The sequence below is a fragment of the Peromyscus californicus genome, unplaced genomic scaffold (genome assembly GCF_007827085.1).
Source record: "Peromyscus californicus insignis strain IS unplaced genomic scaffold, ASM782708v3 Scaffold_4__1_contigs__length_199733344, whole genome shotgun sequence".
Lineage (NCBI taxonomy): Eukaryota > Metazoa > Chordata > Mammalia > Rodentia > Cricetidae > Peromyscus > Peromyscus californicus.
In genome coordinates, this window is record NW_026294562.1 from 24031842 (window position 1) to 24043267 (window position 11426).

At 42.9% G+C, this 11426-nt stretch overlaps 1 protein-coding gene across 2 annotated transcripts in view; it reads right to left on the bottom strand.

The window, feature by feature from the left end:
- Lgi1 (leucine rich glioma inactivated 1) overlaps positions 1-10968 on the bottom strand; it is a 42145-nt gene extending 31177 nt beyond the window's left edge. Inside the window, exons 1-2 of one of the 2 annotated variants that reach the window (XM_052714744.1) lie at positions 10427-10968; positions 9930-10001 (exon numbers count right to left, since the gene is read on the bottom strand). In XM_052714744.1, coding sequence (XP_052570704.1) covers positions 9930-10001; positions 10427-10641 — 287 coding nt within the window. In that variant the 5' untranslated portion in view covers positions 10642-10968. Of the gene's footprint in view, positions 1-9929; positions 10002-10075; positions 10096-10426 lie in introns of those variants that run through there. The other variant, XM_052714745.1, reaches the window with a different exon arrangement.
- Positions 10969-11426: the final 458 nt, after the last annotated feature.

The following is an 11426-nucleotide window of genomic DNA, read 5'->3' on the forward strand; positions in this document are numbered from 1 at the left end:
GCTTTCTTTCTAGAAACTGGCACAGCTAGCCAACGGCTCCCTCTCTGGGTGCTTAGATGACGTCATCATCTATCTCCCAGGAACACCAAGGAGTGACTTAAATTTTATCTAAAGCCGGATCTGTGCCAGGCCTCGTCTTCAGCAGCTTGACCTCTCTTTTATCCTCAAATGCATGCTGCAATGTTGGTTTTATAGTCTCCACTTAAAATGTAAAGAAAACTGAGGTGAAGGGGGTAAAATAATTTGAAGCCTGTAAGTGATTTAGGTGCAACTCTGGACTCCTGAATGATGGTCCCACTGAGGCTGGTTAATGTCCGTGAGCACAGCAAGCTTCCTCACCTTGGTCCCACCAGCTCTGCCCAGCAGCCACAAACCAGAACAGCTGACCAATATTTCCCAGGCTGCATTCCCTTGCGTTCTGACCCAAGACCCTCCAGGTACTGAGAGCTCGCATGCAGAAGAAATGATAGCTAAGTTTAGAAGAGTGGGTTGAAGAAATTAATCAGGGTTTTTAGCTCTGCAAGTCCTTTCTTCCCTTAAATAGAGACTCTTCAAGTCTCTATTAAACATGCAGGTTCCCAATCTAATTGGTAGCAGGACCTGCCAATCACTGAAGTCTATACAAACTGAGTATCTCATGGAACTGTGTCCAGGGCAGTGCTGGTTCAACCACAAAATAAATGATAATGAGAAAACTCACTTCAGTTTAAAAAATAAAATAAAAAGACAGTGAGAGCACATCCAAGCTCTGGTGCCTTTCACTTGACGACTGAGCTGCAAATCATTATCCACTTCCTGGGAGAGGACCATCTACTTGGAGGTCCCTAAGGAAAAGACAGACATATGCCAAGCTGCTTGACCAGGTGGATAGCCTGGTGGTGAGGCACGACTCTAGCAGAGCTATTTTGAGTCATCCCTTTCTGGAGTGGATGCCTTCATCTCTCCTTTAGCGTAGTAGATGTGAGCTGTCCATGCTTTGCCGCCAGGGTCTCTTTAGAACAAAGGGAGGTATAAGTAAGTCAGCTGATAGCTGAGTTTTGTGTGTGGACATTCCAAAAGATGTCCCATAGAACTCGTGTTCTAGGGGAGATTGAGAAGAATGGAGCAGCTTTAACCACAGAGCCTTTTCTATGCCAAGGTGCACCGCGAGCTGCCAATCAGGGATGGAGTATGCCTTGTCCTCATTTGCGCCCCTGACTCTGTTCCTGCAGAATGACTGTCCCCTGGACACAGGTTTAGAGAACACTGCTCTGTGATGGAACTCTGAAGGAAAGAAGGCCCTTTTCTTTCACTAGTTTATTTCTTTTTCTGTCAACCTATCTGTCTCTGCTTTCAATCAGGGAGGCCCTCGCTTACACATACAAATGAGGGCCGAAACCTAGGGAGACTAGGAAGTCCTTGCCAGCGATGCCGCCCCTTTCAGAGAGCGTTTGGAACTCCTTTTCAGTCATTGTCCCCAGGAATCGGGGCACATTTCCCCTGAATAACCTTGTTAATGGCAAAGGTTGACCCCTTTGAGAGGGACTTGATTTGGGGAACAAAACTCCGCAAAGTCAAACTCGCCCGAGAATAATCTCGTGTCAGAAGGAAGTAAACAGAAGTGGTTAACAGTAAGGGCGAAGGTTCCAACTCCACCTCTGCTGCTTCTTAGGATTCAACAGTGAGGGGGCTACCTGGACTCAGCACTTCCTCTGGACTCAGTACTTCCTCTGGACTCAGTACTTCCTCTGGGGAGAATTCTCTGCACTTTGGAAGGCCATGATGATGAGATAAAAATTGAAATATAGAGAGTGAGCAGCACCAGGCAACGTAAAAGTAACCAATGCCTCTAGCCAAAACTTGACTGGTTTTATTCTGTGGCTTGTAAACCTTCAGTGAGGTGTCTTAAAGAAGAATAGAGATACTTAGCTGTGGAAGCATGGGATGAATCCATGGCTTTTCATGAGGAATTCTTTGACTTATTTGTACTTACACATTTTAGATTCTATGTTTTAGAGGTTCATTTGATTTTTTTCCCCAAAAACTGTGTGTGTATGTGTGTGTGTGCATGAGTGTGTATGTGTGTGTACATGTGTGTATGTGTGTGAGTGCATGTGTGTACCTAAGTGTATGTATGTGTGCATGAGTGTGTGTATGTATGTGTCCATGAGTGTATGTATGTATGTGTCCATGAGTATATGTGTGTGTCCATGTGTGTGTGTCCATGAGTGTGTGCGTGTGCATGCACAAGCCTGTACAGGCCAGAGGTTGATAGTAGATGTCTTCCTCTATTGCTTCCCTCCTTTGCTTTTTGAGACAGGGTTTCACACTGAGTCTGGGACTCACTAATTCAAAAAGATTAGCTGGCCAGCAAACTCCAAGGATCCCCACCCCCACATCTCTTCCTTCCCAACACAGGTATGAGCCACCATGCCTGGAATTTTTACCAGGTGCTGGGCCTTGAACTCAGGGCTTCATGCTTGAGTGGCAAGCAATTTATAGACCGAGCCATGTCCACAGCCCCAGTTCATTGCTTTTTAATTGCACTTTACATCGGCAAACACCCACCAGCTTGCTATGTAAGTGGATCCAACAATTCCTTTTTGATCTTAGACCTATGAGAGTGATACTAAAATACTAGTTCTTTTCAGCCACCATATATACAGAAGGCCCAGTCAGGCCCCATTTCACTATTTAGGGGATTGGGAACTATATTATTTGTTTTGGTTTGTTTTTGGTAGAGATACTGGGGACTGAACCCAGGGTGTCATGAAATCAATACATTAGTATTTTTAACAATAACTATAAAGCCAATTCTATATCATGGGTTCTTTTAATTACCAATCTAATTTACTGATTTGTGAGAATTGACATAATTTTTATCTGTTTCTTTAGCAAAGTGATTTCTATGTTATTGTAAAGTGTTTGTAGATTAGAATATAATAGATTTTAAAAAATACATTTTTGAATTTTTATTTTTATTAGATGTATTTATTTTTTTGTGTGTGTGTGAGTATGTAGTTCCACAACATATGCACATTGTCCACAGAGGTCAGAAGAAGGTGTTAGATCCCTTGGAACTGGAGTTATAGGTGGTTATGAACAACCATATGGGTGCTGGTAACTAAGCCTGGGTCTTCTGCATGAGCAAGTTCCCTTAACCACTGAGCCATCTCTTCAGCCCCACAGAATTAAATAGACTTTTAAGATTAAATGAAGCCTTAAGTATTAGTGTGAAGGTCCCCAAATGCCAACTCATGCTTCCTTTTGTCTTTATCCTGTTTAAAGTCTGCTTCCAGGTCTCTGCTTTCCCCTAGAGGTGAGGGGGATCATGGCCACGTGCTTGTGTACCATATTGCCATTAGCAATAATCAGCGAGACACAAGGATGTTACTTTTAAGTAAGTCATATCTTCTCTGGGTTGCCTGTCACTACTACTTTCTATTGTCTCAGACCCAACTGCTTTCTTTATTTATCTCACCGCTCCAATTAGCATTTGGGTTTTAAAGCCACAACTTACTCTTCCTTTGGTGTTTTATGCTTATAAAAGCTGAGGTCCAGCAACATTTTGTGCCCTACCCGATGTTGCACAGTCTATTTATGGCCAAACTGAATTTTAGACTCCTATGTCCTAAATCTTAGTTCAGACCTGTTTGCATCCTAACATAGGGCCACTCATCTGAAGACTGACTCAGGTTCATGATTTTAAGCAAAATCAGACATGTTTTACAAACTGCGGTTCTGTTTATTATGCATGAGGGAGAAGTGAGAGGGTTAGATTTTTTTATAGGCAAATAATGTATATTTCCTTTGAAGGCAAGATTTCTTAGCAGGTCCTTAGAGAGACCTGTGCATAGAACCTTAAAGCTGGGGTTCTAGACAAGCTCAGATGATACAATGAGATAGAAGTGTGATGCTAAGATAGGTTCAAAAAAAGAAAAGAAAAGAAATCAGTCACTGTTATAAAGTCAGTTTTCACTGACTTAAAGGAACAGTGTCATTCATATGTTTTAATCCTTACTGCTAGCCCATGCAATAGGTTCTATTGCCTATTACCCATTTCATACCCATAGGTGTCAAAGCTTGGTTCAGTTTACCAAACTGAACAACTAGTAAGCATCAGAGAGGGGACTGGTACTCAAGAGTGTCTGACCACAAAGCTACCAATGCTTGTCCCATTGCCAGCTCACCAGGAAAGCATAGGTGACTTCACTGCTCCTACAGAAAAGCCCCTGCCACGATTCTGCTGCCCGTGTTATCATCACCACCAGCTGGCGTCACCATCACCACCAATGCTGAACATCGTTCTGATCACAGATGATCAGGGTGACTTTGCATGCCCATCACTTTTGTGTCCCTCACAAAATCCAGCATGGTACCTGCTGTCCAGTAGGATCCCCGAACTCATTTAGTACAGTGGAAATCTGCCGCTCTAGTCTCGTTACTGCTTACAAGTACACAATACATACTTATTTTTTCCCCTCCCTTGGTCCCCAATGAACACTGATTTCTAACCAAGCAAGCACAGATAAACAAGGACATCATGTGTTCATGATTTTCTGGTCTTAATAATGCTTCTCTGTTGGGTGTTCCTCTGGACAGGGTAAATGGTCTGTTTTTCCTTCACAGAAGAGAGACACGTTGGCACCTGCAGTCAGACTAAGAACCCAGGAGGCCAAAGGTGAAGCAAAGTGGGAAACAGGAAGGTAAAGGTAAATGGGCCTCAGACAGGCTGGATGCTTTGCCTCGGAAGTGCTGGCAATCTCTTTGGAAGAACTTCGAGTATCTCTGTGCATTTGTAGTGTGTGAGGGGGTTGTTAGGCCACTTTTCAGTGATCTACCATTTTCCAGTACTCTACCCCATTAATTTACGTGAACTTGGGGTATATCAAACTTTAGAAAGGCTGAAAACATGTCCAACGTACAAAACCAAAACGCTTTACTAGAAGTCTGTGGCTCTGGGGATTGGCATGGACGAGTACCTAGGAAGCACAGTTTGGCCTTTTCTAGTCCCAAGGCTCTTCCCTAAGCATGGCTCACTGCTGACCCTGTATGCCAGTCAAGGACCAGATATAAGCACAAAGAATTATCAAACTTCAGTCAGTACTAGAGGCATCCAGAACATGAGAGACCAGGTCAAAACCCAGACACCTCATCCTCACAGGGTTGTCCCTGGTGTCTGTGGGGAGGGAGAGGCTAGGATCAGTGTTGTGATTGACAGTCCAGGACAGCAGGAAAGAGCCAAGTGCTATTAACACCCGCTCTGGCACTCTGATTTTTCTCCTTTCCTGGGAACCATTAAAAGCTTCCAAGCACTTGGGTGGCACAAAGAGAGCTATTGTTTCAAAGAAGGTAACACTAATGGAGAGGGCTCTAACGGAAAGCTGGGGGCGGGGCAGTGCTGCAGAAGCCTGGAAGTCTCTTGGGCAGGAAAGGGCCTGGGTGAAGAGGAAGAGGCAGGTGCTCAGTTTGCTCGGAAGGGGACTTCCCAGGTGAAAGTGGGCATGAGGGAGGAGGGGCAGGCCACCATCGAGCTTCTGGCCTGAATAACTGGAAGAATAAAACGTGCTTTCAGCAAAAACACTCCTCCTACAAAAGTGGTTTGCACAGACAGGAAAATCAGCTAATTGGGCTGGCGGGGTAGGGGGGTGGGGGTGTAGTTTAGCTTTCAAAGCATTCGTGAAGCCCTAGGTTTGATGCCCAGCAGCACAAGAGTGTGGTGACCGGGTGTGGTGGCGGGTGCCTTTAATCCCAGCACTTGAGAAGTGGAGGCAGGATGATTAGAAATTTGAGGTCATCCTTGCTAGATTAAAGTGCCTGGAGTACATAAGGCACTCTCTCTCTCTCAAAAAAAAAAAAAAAGTCAAAAAGCTAAAGAAATCAGAATTTACATACCTATAGATTTTAGGGGAAAGGGAAATTTGGGGGTGGGGGTGGGAGCTTCATGGACAAAGCTGCCTCCATGGTATCTGCTGGACACAAACCAAGACATACTCACCTACCTATAACCAGCTAAGAAAGTGTTGTCACACTCTTGAAGCTGACTGGTCTAGCTGGAGTATTCGCTGGGCATTGCCACATTTGCCCTTATTAGTAGAGAACCCAGTGCCGTCAAAGGGCAACAACCCCCATGGATATTTGCCTCTGAACAAATCAAACACTGAAGGTCCTAATCAAGCACCTTGGTGAGAACAGGCTTCTTTCTGGTTCATGATATTTGCTTTTCTATTTGGAGTTTTTGATTTCTTATAGACTATGTATGTATGTGTCAACCGTGCATCAATTTTGTTAAATTTTTAAATAATTGTAAAAAATAGAAATGCTGTTTTCTCCATATGAAGGTAAATTGTGTGTTTCACCCAAGACCAAATCTCATTGGGGGAAAAAAAAACTGGATATTTTTTTTCTGGCCTTATCGAATTTATACAGTTTTTTTTTGTTGTTGTTGTTGTTTTATATTTCTGGAATTCCTTGCCAGAAAATAGGAGTGTCTTAGGACTTGAAGGGCCTTAATTCGTTAAAATGGCATAAACAAATGGCAATGTGGCCACATTTTATTCTGTTCAGTCTTAGTCTCCCATCATGAGCCTGCATCACTGGGGATTTCAGTCTGTAGCTGGGAAGGAACAGGGCTGTAATGTGTGAAAACACATTTCTCCAAATTGCATTCACTAAAAGTACCACTCCAGCACTGAGAGCAACCGGGAATGCATAATCATGCTCATTGGTTATGTTTCAAAATTGGCCCTGTGAAAAACATGAAGAAAATGACATTTGCTTGGGAACTTTCTTTTCCCCAGAAAGGATATTTAAAAAGAATGTTTTGTACAACTGATCTGATAAATTTTTATTGGATCATTTTAATTTTTCTCTCCTCTCTAGCAGAGTGTGGGTTTTATTTTCTTGTTCTCCAGCACAGCCTACGGCACAGCCAGCCACAGCTTATCAGCGTATCTCCCCAAATACTACATGTAATTTGGGGGTACTCCATTTGTTTCTCTAAGCACCTGGGGCTGACATTTTAAAAAGAACTTCTCGTCTTATGGAAGGTATGAAGAAGCATTTGGGACCATGAGCACAATATCAGATTATTATAGTGGGTGCTAGGAATGGAACACCCCATCATAGACCCCCCCCTTTTTTTTTTACAGGGTCTCATTGTGTATCCAGGATGGTTTCAAACTCTAAATTCCATTTCAGCCCTCTCGAGTACTACTAGATTGAAGGGGTGCACCACCACACCTAGCTGGCACCATACATTTCTTATTCTATTCAAACAACAAAGAAACCAATTGCTTTCAACAAACATCAAGCAGAATTGATTCTAAATTTTTCTTCATAGACATATGATGGATCTATAAATCCATAGTCTAGAATTCATTGCCAACCCCATGCGACGCTGGTAGCCTTTTGGTCTTCCTGTTCCAATGGCAGGTTGGTAGCAGATAGGGTTCTCAGGGCACAGGGCAACCTGTCCACAGGACACCTCTGTCTGCAATCATGGCATGCCAGAGCCTTTTATTTTCTTACTCAGTGAAAGTGATACCTTTTGGCCCTTTCTTGGAGAGACAATGAGCAGGCTGCATGGGAAACAGTCCTTAGAAACAGGGTCCTGGAGCCTATGGACAAACTTTGACCCTTGATGGTTTTGCATAAGGTCAGTGTGGCCAACTCTACCCTGCTAAGGTCAGCTAAAATGAGGTAACTGAGGACATACAGGACAGAACTACCAGCTCCTTTGTTATTTCTGGAACCTGAACTGCTTTTAGAAATAAAAGCTGGAATGTTCCATAGGAACTCGGAGCATTGGACAGAGGGCCACGGCACACACTCAGTGTGGGCTGTTTAAAGCCAGTCCCTTGGCTTTCCTCTGTGACTCTAAATAGGTGAAATCACATTACCCTGCAGCAGCCAGTAACTATTTCCGTGACAATGACCAGCCTCTGTGCTTAGTGTGCCTGGGTCCACCCGATGAAAACAAAGTAGAACGCAGTCCAGGCTCTCGGTGTCCAGCTAATGTCCACCCAGTGTCAGCCTGACACAGACTGGGGTGACCGAGAATGCTTGAGATTTAAGGACTGATCTATTGGACTATCCCAGGAAGAGGCAGGTTCCTTAGCACACTAAATTAAAATAAATAAATAAAAAAGTAATAAAAAAACAATAAATTTTTAAAAATTTAAAAGGCATTTTAAATAAGTCATTTATTTACATGACCAATAAACAGCATAAATAGAGCTGATGACTTTCTCAGGGTGAGCACAAACTTATAGACATTGCCCTACTCTCTATTTAAAAAAAAAAAACCAGAAAACTGTCTTAAAATTTTTTTTTTACATGTTAACACTTCCTTTAATCAAACAGATAAACCCTTAGGTGTTCTGTACTTAACTGGCAATCACTCAAAGGCATTAGCCAGGGGAAGGACATTAACAAACCCTGTTATATAATGTCAAAACACCCAATCAAGTTTACAAATGTAATGAAATGGTCAAACCAGTTTGGGGAATTCCTGTAGACCACACAATATATTAAGTAACTTTTAGCATTTTTATCTTGATGTAAAAATTTAAAGCTATAGCACTTATAAAACATGTAAGACTACCACATCCAATGTGTCCCATCTTGAGCTTGATCTAAAGCTGCATGTGGTGGTTCACACCTTTGATCTCAGCAGTGGAAGGCAAAGGGAGGCACAGCACAAGTTGAAGGCCAGATGGACTGTATGGTAAGGTCAAAGTCGGCATGAATTACATGAGACCCTTTCTTAAGAAAAAAAAAAGTTTTATATACTTAAATATCTCTCTGATGACAGCACTTCAAAATATGTCTGATAACTCCATGTTGTAGCTAATAAAACTGAGGGAAGGGGGCATTCAGTCTGCACAAGGCTGCATGACAAAGTTCAGTGAGTGGTAGGGCAAGATTAGTGGCATGAGATTGGAACACAGAATTCTCCAATTTCAAATTCACACTGTTTGCCTATGCATTAAATCATCTCAACAAAATGGCTAAGCAAGGAAACACATATAAATCTAGAAAGCAAATAAATAAAAACTCAGATCTTACTTACACAGTTCAGATACCTCAAATACAGTATATTAACAGCTGATTATATCTGCCTTGGAAGTGTCTACCTGCCAACCCAAGATTGATTCTGCGTCACGGAAGATCCCTTGACCCTCATATGATACCCCATTAAGAACCAGATTCCCATTGCCAAACATTTCACATCAGAACAAATTATACATATTTCATTATGCCTGTGAAGAGATCTGATTTCCTAGTCCAATGCTATTTTTGAATATTTTCAGGCATGGGCTGAATATGTGGTTCCCTTGTGGCCAACTCAAAACACAGAGCATGGAGTATTTGGTGTATTAATATCATCATTCCCTCACTGTGAGGAGACCAGTTATAAATTAGATGAGATTAGAAAGCAGGCTCCTGAGAATTGGTATTTTAAGGAATTACCTAGAAAGAACCAAGGGTGTTTTTTTTTTCCCTTCTCTTTCTCCCCACATGGTAAATCATACAGAGGAGCAGCCTGCCCCAGATCCCCAAGAGACAACATCTTGAGCGCATATGTTATGCTGGGCTCTGCATTGACAGATCCAAGAACTCCAGCGCAAAATCACCAAAGTTCCCAAGTTAAAAATGAAAGTAAGATCATCAAAATTGGTATTCTTATTGCGACATCCCCAACAACTTCATAAACAGCCATGAAAATGGACAGCACCTCAGCTTAGTGAATTTACCCACGCAAGGATCAACCTGCATTGTGGGTGTGAAGTTACAAACAATCCCATCTACCTCCCACCTTACCGATATTCTCACTCTTTTCAGAAACATCATCACATTCAACAGAAATGATATTAAGCTTATTTTACGAGAAGACTTATCTAAATATATGCCATATTAAAAATAGTCATGATATAAATATTTCTCACAAGAGCTGCAGCGATGGTGTGAATAAAAAACTCCCTTCTGAGATTTCAGTAAAACCAGATCTCACAAAGGATCTGAAAGAAAACAAAACACACACACGAAAACAAACAGACACACACACAAAGAGACACACACACAGAGAACAGACCTCATGTTAATCTGATTTACCATAACAGTTGCTATTTCCACACTATCTTATAAAGTATGATTCTGTCCCTTCCCAGATGAAGCAAGAGAGAGACGAGCTGTTCCAGGTACCACAGAATAATGCCCAGGGTCGGGGCTAGCTAAGCATGGTCAGTAGCAGCTTACTGAAATCACAAATTTCAAATACAGCAAAATGTTAGTGCTGACAAATGGCCAAGCATTCAGTAGGAATCTCCCTCCCTCTCTCTCTCTCTTGCTCCATGCCCCTCTCAGAATACATACAAACCCCCAAATCCACCAGCTGGAATTTTTTAAATTGTAAATTAGATATCAAAATGCTTACGGGCCTTACAGTGAGATAACATCAGGAGGAACGGTGCGTGGAATGGATCTGGCATTCTCACAGAGAGCGTTATCTTTGGTACAAGTACACACGGCAGGGCATTTTGGCTTCGCTGGTTTCTTCCCCTCAGTCAGCAAAACCACGGAAAAGAGGCATAGGAAACAGGCAATTCTTTTCAGGGGGATGCAGGCATTTCCCATCCTTCTGCTTCTTTCTGATTCCATGTAGTCGAGAAAATATCCCCACACATGAACAGGGCTTCTGGAATTCAGCTGCTGATGGTCTTGCTCTGAACAGGTCACACAGGAGTCCACCCTCCTCTGCCTCTGTATCTGCTTTTTCAAAACAGGGACCTCAGGCTGCTTCGTGAGCTGTTCCTCGCTCAGGCAGTGCACTGCTCGGGGAAGAGACCTGTGAGGTGCTGTGAGATGGGAGCGAGCCAACTGCTGGAGGAAGAGAGCCGACTCACATCACAGAGAACAGTGAGCACAGACCAGTCTTCGAAGGCAAGCGAAGTGATGTAACAGAAAATAAACAGCTTTCTGCTTTCACCGGGAGGCCCTTTAATTGTTACCAAAAATAGGACGGCATTATGTCTTATTAGTGGGTGGGTGGGCGGGCGGTGGAGCAGTCATCCCAGCATAGGATGTGGGCAATCTCGGGAACCTCTGGGAATTTGCTTTTCATGTAGCAAACAACCTAGTAAGAAAAACTAGCCTGGGGGCCAGTCTTGGCTGGGAACATGAAGTTAAATGAAACTCTGTCTGCAGCTAAAGCTGTGCTATGCCTTGCAGAGTCCACCTGGTTGATGCCACTGTTTGAAAGATAAACCTGAACACATGGAGAGTGCATGTGAGTGAACACTTTTCTGACACTTATCACTATTGTGAATTATTGTATTTTCATAATCCCCCACCACCATGCACAGCCCACTTCTCCTTCCATGGTGAGGGAGGTGACAGAATTGTAAACCATCTCTGTGTATAATCCACTCTCCTCCCTTCTTGCT